Below are 17,899 nucleotides of genomic sequence, written 5' to 3'. Positions count from 1 at the left end.
TAAAGTGAACTTAGGATAGATCCAGAAGCAGAAACTAGAGAACAAGTGACATGAAGAAAAGACTAAATCCAATAAAGACTAAATCCACAGCAGGATTCACACATACATTGCTGAAACATGTGATCCAGCCAGCTTCAGTCATGAGTCATATTTTGGGTAGTTGGTGTTAAAGTGTTGATGCAGAAGGAAGATGTCTTCCTGTCTGCACAGCCAGCCGCTCGCTTTAGAAAAGTGCGAATGGATTCTGATTCTGAATGATTTGGAGCTACAGGTCAAAAGAGCCACCAAGTGAGGACAATAATGCAGGTTTTCTGTTTCTCTACACTCCCTGATGACCCAGGAGATAAAAAAAATCCTGTGTGTCGAATAGAAAAAGGGGTGAAAATGAAAGTGAATGGAGGTGAAAGAGTGCAAAGACTGCACAAAGGATATACAAGAGACAACACGCATATTAACACAAGTGATGTGTTTGTTTACATCTTTATCATACATCTGTCCTGATTCAGAACAGCATGCGAATAGACCTTACTGATAAAGAGACGTCTGGACCGAACGGATGTGTCTGTGTTTGTAATAACAAAGTCTGACTCACAGCTTCGTCATTAATTTTGTTATTATCTTTAGCTAGAACGGTGTCTATTTTTATTATTATTCTCATTTCTCAAGTCTCATGTTCCTGTCAGCTCCAGTGAGTCCATCATCCTTCACCAAAACACTTACAATCTAATAAATTAAACAAATGAAATCTTAAGAGGGGGGCACGGTGGCTTAGTGGTTAGCACGTTCGCCTCACACCTCCAGAATTGGGGGTTCGTGGGGGATTGTGTGTGTGGAGTTTGCATGTTCTCCCCGTGCCTCGGGGGTTTCCTCCGCGTAATCCGGTTTCCTCCCCCGGTCCAAAGACATGCATGGTAGGTTGATTGGAATCTCTGGAAAATTGTCTGTAGTGTGTGTGTGTGTGTGAGTGAATGAGAGTGTGTGTGTGCCCTGTGATGGGTTGGCACTCCGTCCAGGGTGTATCCTGCCTCGATGCCTGATGACGCCTGAGATAGGCACAGGCTCCCCGTAACCCGAGGTAGTTTGGATAAGCGGTAGAAAATGAATGAATGAATGAATGAATGAATGAATGAATGAATGAATGAATGAAATCTTAAGAGTCTTTCTGATCATCAATTGTTTTTAAAGTCAGAAACCGAAGCAACTCAAATCATATCAACACTTAGTTTTGTACAAACAAATAACCTTCAATACAACGGTGAAAAGGAAAAAAATATTTGCTTGTGTGCTTTTTTAGAGAAACATCATATAGTTAATATACAGACGATAATGTTTAATGAATGAATGAATTCATATAAAACTGTGCTTTTTTTTAATTATAACCTTATAACATTCTGACCAATCAGATTTGAGAACTCAACAACGCTGTGGTCTAATGCTTTGTACCCTTTCATGAGACTCGATGAGAATCGATCTTCATCTCGCTTTTATAAAATTATGATAAATAGAGTAGCTCTGTTAAAATTTTAATACTAGGTGTAAATGTTCAAAACAATCCAAGCTCATTTATCAGTCTATACAAAGTGCACAAAATTATAAATACTGCTCCGGTCATATTAAGAACATGACGTCCTATAGCAATGCTATTTTTTTATATATATATGTACTGTATATAAATGATTATGGAAAACTAGCTAATTTTTCTGCTAATTAAAAGAAGCTATTAATATTCATAGGAAAAGTGCAACCTTTGGGATAATAATTCAGCTCTTCTCATTAAGAGAAGATGATGTCCGTGAGGTTTTAATGATAGCAAGCATTGAGTCAGAGTCATTCTTTCAATCAGATGCCTTTTCACTGCGGAGGAAGCAATAAAGTGAATCCTGAGCGACTTTTCTTGAAGTCTACTGTGGTTTGTCCGTTCCTCGTTTCCACCGTCACGCTCTTCGCTTTACCGCTCAGGTGCACATGGACGTCGCTGGAGCACACGTTAACCGTCAGAGGAGTGTTTCTCACCCTGTAATACACACACAGACAAGTACATCATTATTTCATTCTTCAATCTAACACACGTCATAATGTCATGTGACCAACCAAAAGTTTGTGCACCCCTAACCAGCACACTCATATGCCTTTGGTGAACTTTTCCATTACGGATTTATTCCCTTTCACCTTCACAATACGCTCTAGTCGTCTCCAAACGTTTTCCACTAGATGGTAGAAACTGAATTATGTGGATTCGTGGATTTCATTCATTCATTCATTCATTTATTCATTCAATCATTTACAAGAACATTAGTAAGATCTGATACTGATGTTGGGATGTTAATGAGGCTCAAGTTAAAGTCCCGTTTCAGTACATTATAAACTCATGTAAATGTTAAATAAACAATTCAAACCTTGGAATTGCTTCAAAAGTTTTTTCATTAGTGTTTGAATCCATTCATCATCTCATGCTGGAAACATCTATATCCGTAGCAATGGATCTATATCCATATCGCACCCATTGGAAATGGTAGAAAACCTACATTTTAGAGCCACAGCATATTCACTCAAGCCTGTTACATCAGATAACAGATACTGTATCACCCCTGAAAATAAAGTATATGGAAGTTAAAAGGAGGTTTAGCATCCAAATTTCTTGAAGCTCAGTCTGAAGCTGTTACTACAGGGTTCACATTTGAATCATCTGAGGTGAAGAGTAATAATAAACGGAAAAGAGATCTAGAAGCTGGCTCCAAAAAATATAGATAAAAAAGTGAAAGAGAAAAATAGAAGGTGGTTACTGTATGAAAAGTGAGAAGACAGACCTGAGCTTTCTCTTTCTCTTCTAACCATACGATAAATCCTCATTAAAAGGACCATGATACACTGACTAGTTCTCTAAATTATATTATTACTCTTATGTTTTTGCCTGCTGATACACAGTCGATAGATAGATAGATAGATAGATAGATAGATAGATAGATAGATAGATAGATAGATAGATAGATAGATAGATAGATAGATAGATAGATAGATAGACAGACAGATACCTGTAGATAGATAGATAGATAGATAGATAGATAGATAGATAGATAGATAGATAGATAGATAGATAGATAGATAGATAGATAGATAGATAGATAGATAGATAGATAGATAGACAGATAACTGTAGATAGATAGATAGATAGATAGATAGATAGATAGATAGATAGATAGATAGATAGATAGATAAAGTAAAGCCTTATGAAAAAAAAGGTTTCCAAGTCATATGTCCTTACATAATTTGTATATATATAATATGATTATTACACTGTATTCGACCTTCTCTTGAATGTAGGATAAGGGACAGGGAGCTATTTGCAGTACAGTGGTAGTTCCAGTGTGCATCTCTGTGCACTGCTGCAACTGACAGACAATGTCAACCTTTTACACAATACGATGTTTCGTATTTCACTGGAACAAGCAGCATGTCTCAGCGTTCCACCTGGGCCTTACTTTCCACTACAAAAATATCTTGATGGCCATTTAGAGGCTGCTGCTGCTGGTTGTGGTACTGTACTCCCACACACACAGCATGCACGTGCACATGCACACGCTCACAGACACACACACACGACATGCACGTGCACATGCACACACTCACAGACACACACACAACACGCACGTGCACACGCACACACTCACAGACACACACACACAACACGCACGTGCAAATGCACACACTCACAGATGCACACACACAACACGCACGTGCAAATGCACACACTCACAGATGCACACACACGTGCACATGCACACACTCACAGACACACACACACGCTCACACACACGTGCACATGCACACACTCATAGACACTCACACACGCTCACACACACTCACACACACACATGCTCACACACATACACAGACACACACACTCACTCACACATACACCCATGCACACACACACACACACACACACACACACACACACACACAGCGCTGTGCATCTAAAATGATCCCACTGCAAAAACTCCTTGTCTAGATATGACTTGGTCTTGCATTATTCCTCTTTTCTGTTTCCTTTTACCTTTGAACAAGTCTTCATCGGTTCTTTTTTTTTCACTTGGTGCAAAATTTGTGAATTTCTTTCACAAATCATTTTCATTACATGTTCTTATCATTACATATGTTAGTTTTGTTTTAATTGAGATTAACCACATCGCAAAATTAAGTTGTTAGTACATGTGGTGTGTGTGTGTGTGTGTGTGTGTGTGTGTGTGTGTGTGTGTGTGTGTGTGTGTGTGTGTGTGTGTGTGTGTGAGTGCATATGGCTGTTACAGAGTGTTTCACATACAGTAGCATAAAGTGCAGCTGAAAATGTCCCATTTGATGCAGGCAAAAATAATATGACATTTAGGCCAGAAAAGGCAAACTAGGACACTGGGTGTCAGTGCGTGTCCCCATTTCCTGAATGCAGTACTCACTTTAACATATTCGCTGGGGAACACTGAACCATGTAAAGCAGATTCTGTTTTTTTCTATTTTTTATTCATAGTCATGTAGCGGACAAGCCCGTTCATCCGAAAGAGAGAATAAACCATAACTACTGACCTGATTTAAAAATAAATAAATTAATAAAATGTATATTTGCTCTGTAGCTATGTATCTTGATGCTGTAACTATGGCACATGTTGGTGTAGTGAATCTTTCCACCTGTTGTACTACACATACTGTATCATTTACCCAAATCAAACCAGCATTATACGCAGCCAAAGTGAGGTTTTTATGTGCCATGCATGAACAGGTCCATAGTTTATAGCCTAGAGGTTATTATATGACTTGATGATGCGCTTCATCAAAAATGATGCCAGGATCCCATAAGGCCTGTTGGCTACACAAATGTTGCTGCTTATGGATGAATAGACAGAAATCAGAACCTAAGGGACTCCATCTATCATTCATCCATCCACACACACACACACACACACACACACACACACACACACACACACACACACACACACACACACACACACACACACACACACACATGTATTTGGACTGGACAAGAAACCTGGAGTACCAGGAGGAAACAGGGCTAAGGTGAGAATCAAAATCTTGGGTCTTCTCATTGCTTCGGTTTCATACTTTCATATTCTCATATTCTCATAGACATTACATGCCCTCATTAGCAAGTGTGCTGCACTGATTTGCACAATTATAAAAGAAAACGAGTGTCTTCTCATTAGCTCACAAGTTCATTCTTCTCATTGTTTATATCTACGTCAATCAACCGCTTAAAAATTCACCAACACAGAGATCTTCTAATATCGGGTTCTGTCTGAGGCTCGACGCGAAAACACTGTTCTGAGATCAGCGATGTCGTCATTAACATCTCAGAATCTCTCAATGCAGCATGTCTGCGGTTATTTTAACCTGCTTTTCCTCATTTGCATCTCTGAGACATAGTGTTCATTAGCCACTCAGAGGCTCCATGCAGCATTGCAACACACAAACAGAATTGGGACACAGCCATAATTCATTAGAATGTCATCCTTGTGCCCTTTCTCTGTTACTTTGCCGTTACAAAACAGTGTCTCGTCTGACAGCGTGAGCATGTGGCTCTTGTGCTTTATTCCATATATAATAGGATGGTTTTGGCTGAAGAGCAAAGCACCTCCAGTGAGATAATGTCATGCTCTGTTTTCTCTACCTCTGCTTTTTGGAGCATGCCATGAGTTCAGCTGTTGTGTTTTCATCTGTCATTCTGAAAATGCACTCAGAGACTGGCAGAGCGATAGCAGACTTCATCCCGAGGCCCTGCTGTCACCACAAAGTCATCAGTGCGCCTCATCGTGTCGTTTGTTTTTGTGTTCTCTCAGGACTCCTTGTATGACGTTGTGGTCTCTTAGGTGTCTATTCTTTTGGGTTGATATCAGTTGATGATTTTTTCCTGCAGTGCTATAAAATCTAAAAACTAAATTACAACTAAATGCGACCAGGGAACAAGTATAAATTGTGAAAGAGTGATAAATGGATGGCGAAAACCAATGATGTACTGTAGTGTAATACAATAAATAGAGAGGTACTTTTTTTTGGAAATGCTTCACTAAGATTACGGTGCTATTATAAGGCCAATGTTTATACCCAGTGACATTTTTGCAGGTCTGTTGTTCATCAAAACCACTCAAACCTGACCTTGGAGATACAGCATTTCCTCTTAGTGACTTTAAAGAAAAGAAGACAAGAAGAGCAGATGAGAGGGGAAGAAAAATATTCTTCTTTCCTGTCCAAAATACCTTTATACTCAGCATACTCTGTCCAAACCCAGCGTCCTTCTCTCTGAACCCCCTGCTTGCTAGAAGGACAGCTTATCTTTCGGAGACGATCCACCGGCATGCAGTTGTTAACTCACTGAAGGTATCGGAAATAAATTTTCAACTTCGAATTGACAAGAGAGTAAAAGAAAGAAAAGATGATGAAAGAGAGACATGTGAAAGAGCGTAACAGACGGCGAGTGAGAGCGAGAGGAAGAAAGAGAGTGTGTGAATGACAGAGTGAAGGAAGAGGGGTAGGACGCATCATCAAATAATGAGGAGATGGCACAGCAGGAGAGGTGGAGAAGAGTGCATGGAGCCGGAAAGGAAAGGGCAACGCTGAGTAACAGATGTCTGACTTGTTCTGAGAATGACGCAGGATGAGATAGAGGATGAAATGAGAAAGAGGTGTGTGAGTGAGAGAGAGAGAGAGAGAGAGAGAGAGAGAGAGAGAGAGAGAGAGAGAGAGAGAGAGAGAGAGAGAGAGAGAGAGAGAGAGAGAGAGAGGTGATGCTGGAATATGGTCTATGGGACGCAGATGATTTTGGACTTTTTGACTCTTATCTTGGCCAAAATCATGCAACCTACAACTATATTCTATATATATACTATACTTTCAAATCATTTAAAATTTGGGTCAAATATTTTGCACCAATTCAGTTGAAACACTTACTGTAGCTCTAAAATGACCCGACTGTCAGTTCTGATCCATGTCATGCTTAAGATTTTGTCTCATTGAGGTTGATTTTTGGTTGTGTTCTGCTAGCCAGATTTGGATGAGATCACCTCTGTTGTGTCAACAAGCTAGCCTAACATTATCCTTACAAATGGACCCATGAACCCATCCATGTAACAGTGTTCAAGCCACAAGATACATCTTCAAGCCAGTAGATGAATACGTCAATGACTCTAATGTCATATACAATGAGGTGTTTATGTCCTTATTGTTAAGTCTTGCTAAGCACTCCTTTGTGTTTATTGCCATAAATACAAACCACAACACTAAAATCACCTTGGTCAGGGTGGAGAATCCTTGCTTGGTCTTCCTTGATGTAGATTGTATTCTACAGCAAAATATCATGAGGTCTTCAAGCTGCTCTCCCTTCTCACAGATCTTATGCTTGTTCCAGTGATTTGCTACAGTAAGTAACGATACTTACTTAGAACAAAGCCATGGAGTCGTATATAGCTTACGCCCTTGAACAATTCTATATTAGGCATTCTATACCCTCAGTTTCATCAGGTATAATGAATATATACAGTAGTACTGCTATACGGTTTGTTTAATGCACCCAAATTATCTAACAAACCGTTAAACACAAGTCATAAAAAACAGCCAGTGTCTTGCTCATGAATATTACTCTTTTTTATATGTCAAGTCCAAAACCCCCTAAAGGACCTGAACATTCACAGGAGTCCAGAAGGACCCATTAAAAAGCAGCAGAGATTCAGCAACAAACACACACAGACACAGACACACACAAACATACACATACTGCCTCACACACTCATACACAGCTCACCCAATCATCAACCTAATTAACACTTCCTGCCACCGTCAGGGATGCAGGAACATCTGCGACCCTCTCAGCACATTAGTCTGTATGAAGCTGTGCTTGTCTGTGTCAGGGCAATAGTGATGAATCCCTAGGACAAAATGGCTCACTATGTGATATTTCTGTTAAATGAAAACCCACAATGTTATTTGTACTGTATTAAGTACAGACATGAGACAAAGGAAATGAAATGATGACAGAAAACAGATCAGCTTCAACACCTTGAAACAGATTCTACAATCTCTGGAAGTTTACCGGAAAGATTTAAAGTAATGTGACACCAGTGATCTGATGAAGGTCATGTAACAGGTTTTTACTTTCTCTTGAGGATTATGCATACACACACACACACACACACACACACACACACACACACACACACACACACACACACACACACACACACACACAAAGATGCAAACACATCTATGCCACAGGGGATGATGTCAGGCATAGCAACAAAAGAACTGATTATTCTGCTCACCGTGGCTGTACACCAACAACACAAACAACACACACACACACACACACACACACACACACACACACACACACACACACAGGGCAACACATATCACATGTGCTCCCTTAGGTTCGCCAGTGCCAACGGGGGAAAAGTCCTCCAACAAATTATCCATGGCTTTTTTGTTACGGCTGATGTTCACAAACAAGATCTGATAAAAGTTTCATAGTAACAGCAATGTTTTTGTGTCATAGACTTAACAAACTACAGGATTCAGTGTAGGCTATAAGTGGACGTAGCTTCAGTCTTTGCATAACCTGACTCTGAATATGAGTAACTTTGCCTGACATACAGTACTGACATATTGTTTTTAACTTAAATTGCTAGATGTAGATGTCAATAATATCCTAGGAATGTTCACCAACCGATAATATCTACTCAGCGGAGGTCCTGGGGCAGTTCCATGTCTTGGACAGACTGTACAGAAGTATAACACAATGTTCACAGAAAACAAACAGCTCCTACCCCGGACTCTGAAGCGAGGCCTTTAGCTCTCAACTGCTCAGATGAATAAATAAAATATATGTAATTCGCTCTGGATAAAGTACACTAAAAAATAATCTCTCTGCCTTGTGACCCTTATAAAACGATTCATAAGATTAGACAGAAAGATATATAATTATTAAAAACTTTAGACACATTTGGATGAACTCGGGATCTTGTCTGTAGAGGGAGTGCTGATGTCTGGGCTCTCTGAAAATGCTGGGTTCAGGGAATCTCTGGGACTTTTCAGCTTGTGAACAGAGCTGTTTTGACATTCTGGTGATTTTATCTCAGCCTCAGTCCATTCTGTTTCTGCTCTTTGCTCCCTCGTCCTCTCCTCGCACTAGCGGTGTAGTTAATCACATGATCGTTCTGCGCTATCAAGTGCTTTTTTTTATCTTATACAAATACACAAGGTTTTTTCTGCTTATACAGAAAATTTCAGAATTATTTGAGATACTTATTTAGACAAGAGTCTACAGGTTGTTGTTAATGACTACTATCTAATAATGATATCTACACATTACAGTAGGTCCGTATTGCGTTTCTGAATGAAACACGTTTTTGAAAAAAATGATCATTGATTGATTATTGATTTTTTTCTGATGAAGAAAGAGCTTATTGTGACCCTCTTCGTAAGGTGTTTGTAACGTGCACTTTTGTGTTTGATTGACTTTATTATGTGTTCACATTTTAGTAAAGAGTTTCTAAGGATAAACGATGACTGAGTGTGTGTGTGTGTGTGTGTGTGTGTGTGTGTGTGTGTGTGTGTGTGTGTGTGTGTGTGTGTGTGTGTGTGTGTGTGTGTGTGTATGAGTGATTGAGAGAGTGTGGGCTTTGAGAAAGTGCGTCATGCACATATGGGGCATCACAGACCCTCAGACAAACAACTAACACATGTCACGATGATACATACATCATCATATGGCATTTACTCAAATATCAGATCCAGTTTCCCTGATGTTTAACATGAGTCTGAGAGACAAGAAGAGAAGAGAAGAGAAGAGAAGAGAAGAGAAGAGAAGAGAAGAAAAGAGAAGAGAAGAGAAGAGAAGAGAAGAGAAGATAAGAGAAGAGAAGAGAGACATTTTCACTGTAACTGTAACAACATCCATCCTTTTTTCAAGCGTTTATCTTACACACAGTCGAAGGGAACCTGGAGTCCATTACATGTCACTCAGGACTCGAGGCAGAAGACACTATTGACAGGGTGACAATGCCACAATCGCACACATATTCACACACTACTGACAATTTAGAGATGCCAGACAGCCTACAAGCATGTCTATGGACCAGTGGAGGACACCGGAGAACAAAGCACAAGGAGAACATGCAAACTCATTACAGGCAGTCTCTTCCACACAGGGAAGACAGGAATAAAACCTCTATCCTGGTGGTACGAGGCATGGGGTACGGCGGGTTTAAGTGAGTCAGCAAACACATAAAGCATCTTAGGAGCAATTTGGCAAAGTCAGTTAATCTACTAGTACTTATCAAACATGGTGTCAGAAGAGAAGAGAAGAGAAGAGAAGAGAAGAGAAGAGAAGAGAAGAGAAGAGAAGAGAAGAGAAGAGAAGAGAAGAGAAGAGATTTCAGCTAATCTCAACTTAAAACATTGTTAACATTGTAGAAAGTTAGGTAACCTTGCATCTTGTTGCCTTTAACCACAAATCTCCTTTAGTAGTTAAGTGACTGTTCTATAAGGCTTGTTGTTTTGTCTGGGTTAGTGTGCTTAGTTTACTGCTAATTAATTGATGTGCGTTAGCATGTTTACTATAACGTTAGTTTGGGTTAGCATCTATCGTGACTTGCTTAACTCATCATTTTTACCTTTTCTAGGGTTAAAAGATAAGGACAAAAATACTGTCAGCAACCTAAAATGATACAGAACACTCGCCCACTCTCTCTCTCTCTCTCTCTCACACACACACTCACACAAACCACACACACACACACACACACACACACACACACACACACACACACGTAAATCTGTATAAGAATAACGCTGACTAGTGAAGGGCTCCTGTGCCTCCTGACTAAGGGGGTTTAACAAGACAGGGCTCACACACACACACACACACACACACACACACACACTTCAAGTCCCTCCATACTTCCACAGTCCTCGTCATTTCTTTTGATGATGTCTTATAGGGGTCATGACCTTTGATGGCTGCCCGCAGATGGTAGCACAATAGATTGTGAATAAATGTTAGGGAACAGTGATTAAATACACACACTATATCCTACATAACCCACAGCTGTTACACACACACACACACACACACACTCCGGCTGCCGAAAAGCAAATATATATCACTCCTTCGGGGATCGGTTGTGAAAGAATGTTTAAAGCTAAGGAATGCTGCTGTATGTGACTCTGAGACACACACGTCTGAAATTATGAAAGTGATTCAGTTTGTTTAAATCCTCAAAACACACACAGACACAAATCTCTGTGCTACAAAATATTCTAAATGCACATACTGTATTACACTTGGTATTTAAAGCTAAACTGCTGATGTCTTTAGAATGTGTGAGGTCATGAAAGGCCAAGGCTGTTTAAGGTAGAAACAAAACCTTAAATCTATTCATCCTAATCCAAATGAAGTTTATTTACTTAGGATTAATAATTACATTACATAATTGTAACTAATGCATCTGTAAAGATCTCTAAAATTGGCAAACCTGTGTATTACATTTGTTTATTAAAGCGATGTGTCGTTCTCAAATCATCTCTGAGTCGACTCTGAGTTGGTTCATTAAATTGATTCTTTGACTCGGATATTATACACGAACGCTCAGAGTTCTCTTTCATAGCTTTAAGCAATGCTATGTGATGTAATCAAGATGCTTCCATGGACATATCCTGTCACCATCCGAGCTGATCTTTAGTGTGAATGTTAAGCCGTGTGTTTGACTCTCAGGTGTGTGTATGAAGAGGCATGATGATGTAATGCACATAGAAAAGGCCAGTGTGTTAGAAGATGTGATAAGATATCATGGATGAATGCAAATGAATCTTCCTAATGAATCAGAGACACTGCAGCACAAAATAACAGTTACAAAAAAAACAGTGATGTGTCTTGATCATTTAATTAGATTTAGATTTGATAGATTTAATCAAATGTGATGTTATTTTGTTATTTAGAATGTAGAGCATTTAGAAGATTTTAACAAGCGGTCGTTTACATTTGGCAGTGAGTCAAATGGGAAGAGTCGACTCTTATCAGTGAGCTGAGACCAACGATGTGACTTAGAGTGAGATTTGAAACTGATATCGTTCATGCCACGAATGTGTCTTTTACTACGTATACGGATGAATAGATGTTTATAGAGATGAAAGAATATCCAGGGAGTAGCTTGTTGAGAAAAATCTCAGTAATAGATCAGTAATAACAATAATAAATATGTAGCTCGTTTAACATGGAGGTTGCGAGTTCAGCATTTAGTCATTAGAGTTTAACATCACTGCAGCAGTGATCTGAAATATGAGTTGTATGTGTTATGAACATTGTGACATCTGAGTGTTATATGAGAGTGAAACCATTTTGTAATGACGTAGTAGCTCAGCTGTGAACACACTTTCCGCTTAAAACGTGTGAAGGAACTCACCGTGCAAAGTGATCACACAACGTGCCGACCAGTTCCCCAAGACGGTCCTGCTTTGGCACCAGCTGACCCCTCTGCAGATGTAGCAACACATCATCTCGAGACACAGTGTGTAGCGCCACCATCTGGTCCGAACCACTCGTTACGCTTAAACCGGTAACCTAAAGCAGTTAAAACATACAGTGTACAACATTAAACATTTGAAATTATGACAGTGTAAAATATTCAAGTTGCAGTAAGTCATTTTTAAAGAGTAATAAGACCTGTTATAGCCAAAAAATTCGAATGATAACAGAAAAAAAAAAAATAATTATTTGCAATACTGTATGTAATGTTGCTATTTACTACCTTTAAGCTTCTGTCTCAATTTTCTGGCCTATAAATTAGCTCCACCGCATCCACAGCTTTTCAGCTCAGTTTGAAAAACACTATGAAATACAGTATGCCTTATTATCTTGCAGGAATAACTCGAACCCTAACCTTGTTAAATACTTGAATCATTTTTTCCTACCTACAGAAGACATCGAAATAATTATTTTCACACTAAACAGGTTGCATAACTTAATTAATTTAAATATGCCAACTATCCTCCCACTTAAGCTGATGCATCAGGGTCCCTCCAAAAATAAGCCTGTGTGTGTTAATCGCTTGGTGCGTCAGGCCATGTTGCAACGAGCTTAATTCAGAACACACTCTGTCACCACGAGACTCGGCCGCCGCTAATATTTTAGTCTGCGACTCAGGAACTCCAGACAGTCTGTTCTACTTCCTCTGGAACATACAGCCTTGTGAACCTTTAGAAACGATCATATGGAAAACTCTACTTTGTATCATTAATGCTATTGCACATGTTCTTATATTCTGATCTCTCTGAATGAATAAGACTCTCTAATGTCTTATTTAAGTCTGTTTAATTAATATATGACATTCTAATTTTATCTGTTTTTTTCTAATGCTGATTTTAACTCTAGGACTAATTCTGCACATTTATTGGATCACATCCAATAAGACATAAAATAGCCTTATATTTAACTGCAAATAGCTGCACATCGATCCATAATTCTGACTCAGACTTGGATTTTAATTCGGCTCTAATTCTGCTTCGACGTTTGATTTTAATTCTATTTCAAATTCAGATCCTGATTCAGATTCACACTGCAGTTCTGATTCGGATGAGAACCGGGTTTGATTCTATTTAAAATTTTTATTCTGATATGAATTCAAAATCTAATTTTGATCCTAGTTCTAATGAGGTCTACCTATGGTAACACCGTGCATGTGCCACAAATACACCATAAACACACACACATATGCTACCCCACCACCCCCATCGCATACACACAAACACATACACACCTAATTCTTGTGCCAATCTAATTGATCCTGATTCATGTTGAATTTGATTCTGATTCAAGTTTAATCTGATTTGGAGTCTGATTCTTAAAGCTAAGGAATGCCTATATTCTGTATTCACAGCATCATGGGTCTTCTCAGGCTCTCTGTCCCTGGCATAAAGATCTGATCCTGTTAGGTCTAGAGATGTGTGAACTGTACACACCAAAAAGTGTGTGTATATGTGTGTGTGTGTTTGTGTATGAAGAACTGAGAGAGAGCCAGTCAGTCTGGCACTGCTGTCAGTGTGACCAAATCCTTCTTGAATATTGTGGCAGCATTCTGCTCACGGGGCTAACACAATGTAGGTCAGACACCTCACACACACACACACACACACACACACACACACACACACACAGACACACACAGACCTTCAGGCTGATTGATTGTTAATCTCCTCTTGAACTCTGAATCTAAAGTCTAAAATGAAGGCTGCTGTCAGTATTGTGTGTGTGTGTGTGTGTGTGAGAGAGAGAGAGAGAGAGAGAGAGAGAGAGAGAGAGAGAGAGAGAGAGAGAGAAAGAGAGAGAGAGAGAGAGAGAGAGAGAGAGAGAGAGAGAAAGAGAGAGAGAGAGAGTATACTGTATGCGTGTGATGTACTCACAGTCTCTATTGATATTCGTTTCTGCACTTTAAAGTGCTTTTTGGGTTCTAGTCTATAGATGTGCTTGTCTGTGATGAGAAGAGCTCTGTCCTTTGTGTTATTGAACCAGTTCAGCTAAAAAGAGAGAGAATATTAATAGAGTATTAATAGACAGACCTGCTGGAAAACACACACACACACGCACACATTTAACAAGATTTTTAAGGAACACTCTCTCAGTAAGCTCTGTGTCTGATGTTTGTGTGAAGAAACAAATAAAAAATATGCTTCTATTAATAAATAATCATTATTTCCATATCTGATAGACTTATTATTATCACCCTGTCAGCCTATCTACATTCACACACACACACACACACACACACACACACACACACACACACACACACACACACACACACACACACACACACACACACACACTCACATGCACTCCACCTGACCAATACGAGCACACCCACCGCATCTGGAGGCTAAATTAAACTTGTGCATGTGAGAGACAGAGATAATGACCATGTGAGTATGAGACTGTGTGTGAAAGAAAAGAGAAGATTTCTTACCATCCTGACAAAGCTAGAGAAGAGGATTTGGCTGAACTGGTCTTTATTTTTCAACTCTTTGGTGATTCTGATAAAATTTGAGCTGGTTAAAGGAGAATCTTTTGCCTGTTAAGAAATGCCCAATAAAAAAAAAACACCAATAAAAAGGAATATTAATGACCAAAAATAAAAATATGACATTAAAAACCTAGGTTCAAGAATATACTATAATTCAAATAGATTATATCTGCAAATAGTATTCCAGTTTTATAATAACCTTAAAGTTAATTAAGTACTAAACTATAGTATTAGTCCTCCATATTGTGAGCCACATCATCCCATTGCTGATTATTTTCCAGTAACTGCACACTACAGAGTGTGTTGTTTTATATATTACCTCATAATCATCCAACTGTAATTGGCTAAGCTCTCCTTGATTGACAGCAGATAGAGGCTGGGTTAGAGAGCTTGGTTGATTATAACTCTATGACTTATGAAGTCCACAAAAGATTTAACGCTAAGCCTAAGAAACCTAAAACCCGTAACTCTAACCCCTGGACCATCAGGAGCAGAAATGTAGGCCATGTTGGCCTAAAAGCAGCCAGGTGTGTAGGCAGCTTCTTAAAAGCACACTACAGTGTGTATGGAGTGTTTAGGGACTCACGCTGGCAAGGTAGTCTCTCTCCCAGGCTCGGTTGTATCCCCAGTCCACTCTCTCTCCTCTCAGAGCGCTCATAGCTGCCACTTTCGCCCGCACCTCCGCCATATCGGATGGAGGGATGTTCTTTACGATCCGTCTCGCTCTCCATCTACAGGAAGAGAATGACAGAAGAGGATGAGAGAGAAAAAGAGAAAGAGCAAAAGAGAGATTTCAGGAAAGATGATTCAGCAAAATGTCTGAGCCATTGTGTGTGTGTTTTGTTTTGTTTTTTTGCTGAATGTGCTCCCAAATCATTTATTAATGCCTCTTTAGAACAAAAGAGCTAACGATAGCATAAATCTTCCATAGCGTCTGCTGTTCAGTAATGATAAGGTGTGTAATTTCAGTGTGTGTGTGTGTGAGTGAGATTTGAGAGTCAAAGCGCACCTGCAATGTAGGTGTTGTGTGATTTTGTGGAACTGTAGCAGGGCAGCTGGTGGAGTTGGCCACTCCACGCTCTTCCCATAGTCCTCCATGTTGCGCACGTTTTCAAAGCGTCTCTCCACCTCCCAGAAGTGAGCCTTTACTTTGTAGCGCTTATAGCATCCCATTATGGTGTAGATCGCCCGCATGCGCCGACATCGCATCCGTCCCAATGCTCCGCGCCACACCTACAGTACACACACCACAGAGATGGAGAATGGACAGATAACAAGGAGGAAATCAGACATAAGCAAAGAAAAGCGCAATTGGGTCAATTTGTGTAAAGAAATATCAAACAATAAACGACAACGATAACGTTTTGTATTTTTGTAAATTTTTGCTATATTATTCTGAACTTTTAAAAGTGCTAAGTTATATTGGGATTTATATCTTTATGGGAGGAGAACTGAGACAAAATCATACAGAATCTTAACAGGAATGATGCTTGCTAGGAAAAGGTGTTACCTTCTGCAGGAAAAGAACAAGAATGGGAATGAGTGCAGCTCTCTCCTGCTCCAGTGTGAAGAGAGAGCGAGGAGTCCGCACAAACAGTTTGTTGTGTCCGTACGCCACGTCCTCTTCAAAGCCGTGCTGGACGATGATGGCTTCCACGGCCTCGCGGTCACTTCCCATCAGATGATTGGGCCACGTGTACTCGCATGTCATCTTATACCTTATAATCAGACAGAGGCAGAGTATGTCAAATGAGTTTGCGTTCTTCGTTTTATTTACAGTTTGGTAAAATTACGATTAAATAAGTTTACTAGCTGTTAAACGGTTTTGTTCAAACGTGTGCAATATTGTTAAACGAGTACTTTGTTTACTAAATGCTCTGACCTCTGCAGGAAGCGCTCGTAGGGCTGTCTGTACGCGAAGCCCGCTCTGCGAACACGAACATTCTCCAGCAGGCCAAGGTAAGCCACCTGATGCTGACACCGTGCCTCGTCGAACAGCATCGGAGACTTTAATTCGTTGGGTTTAATGCAGCGCACGTAGTACGGCTCCTGCAAGTCCAACACACGCTTTACACACACCGTGTACACACTTCATAAGGCACGAGGCATGATGAATGAAAGGTGCTAGAGACCCCCATGTTTAATCAGCTCCGGCAATGTGGCATGTCACACCCACTCTGTAACCATGTATTAATACTCTATGTTCACATAAATGAATCCTGTGAAAGTTTTATACATTTCGGAGGGTATAACTTTGCTACTGTACAGTCTGAAATGTGCAGTAGCTTATAGGCCATGTGCTGAACTCGTGGTTTAAAGACTCATGTCAACTTTTTAGAAAAAATTTGTTCCTGCATATTTTGGAAAAATACAAGTAACTTGAAAGACATGCACAAAACTATCTGATACTTATATATAATTCCGTGTATTTTTAGGTACTACTCCACATCGTCCTCTCTCTAACCGGATGCTCCATTATGTAGTCAATGTGCATCTACTGTATATGAGCAAATTGTTCTTAATGCCATATTTCTTGTCCCAGAGTCAACAGTGTTTTCCCCAAGTCATGAAATGTCACCTCACATCTCATGCTCAGATTGTATCCTCCTTCAAAACTTTATACACATACATAACAAAGATTAAAAGTAAGAAGGCCGTGCCAGACCAATTCAGGACAGGTGTCCCCAGTGGACAGAAAGGAGAGCAACCAGTAGTCAACTGTAACCCAAAAACACTGCGTAGACCAGCCTTGTCCCAAATTCACACAATGCTGATCACAAAAATGAAGAAAATAGCAACAGGAAATGTCATACGATGAAATG

The 17,899-nt window shown here is 39.7% G+C and overlaps 1 protein-coding gene across 2 annotated transcripts in view; it reads right to left on the bottom strand.

Moving 5' to 3' along the window:
• Positions 1-1,309: 1,309 nt before the first annotated feature.
• The window catches only part of myo1g (myosin IG), a 33,636-nt gene continuing 17,046 nt past the window's right edge, over positions 1,310-17,899 (bottom strand). The window contains exons 15-22 of one of the 2 annotated variants that reach the window (XM_027177888.2): positions 16,960-17,126; positions 16,588-16,795; positions 16,087-16,310; positions 15,664-15,808; positions 15,021-15,125; positions 14,461-14,574; positions 12,465-12,622; positions 1,310-2,014 (exon numbers count right to left, since the gene is read on the bottom strand). In XM_027177888.2, coding sequence (XP_027033689.1) covers positions 1,852-2,014; positions 12,465-12,622; positions 14,461-14,574; positions 15,021-15,125; positions 15,664-15,808; positions 16,087-16,310; positions 16,588-16,795; positions 16,960-17,126 — 1,284 coding nt within the window. In that variant the 3' untranslated portion in view covers positions 1,310-1,851. The remainder of the gene's footprint in view (positions 2,015-12,464; positions 12,623-14,460; positions 14,575-15,020; positions 15,126-15,663; positions 15,809-16,086; positions 16,311-16,587; positions 16,796-16,959; positions 17,127-17,899) is intronic. The other variant, XM_047816529.1, reaches the window with a different exon arrangement.

Source organism: Tachysurus fulvidraco, chromosome 7 (assembly GCF_022655615.1).
Source record: "Tachysurus fulvidraco isolate hzauxx_2018 chromosome 7, HZAU_PFXX_2.0, whole genome shotgun sequence".
NCBI lineage: Eukaryota > Metazoa > Chordata > Actinopteri > Siluriformes > Bagridae > Tachysurus > Tachysurus fulvidraco.
The sequence above is the reverse complement of the archived record's forward strand: the minus strand, read 5'-3'. Positions and strand labels throughout refer to the sequence as shown.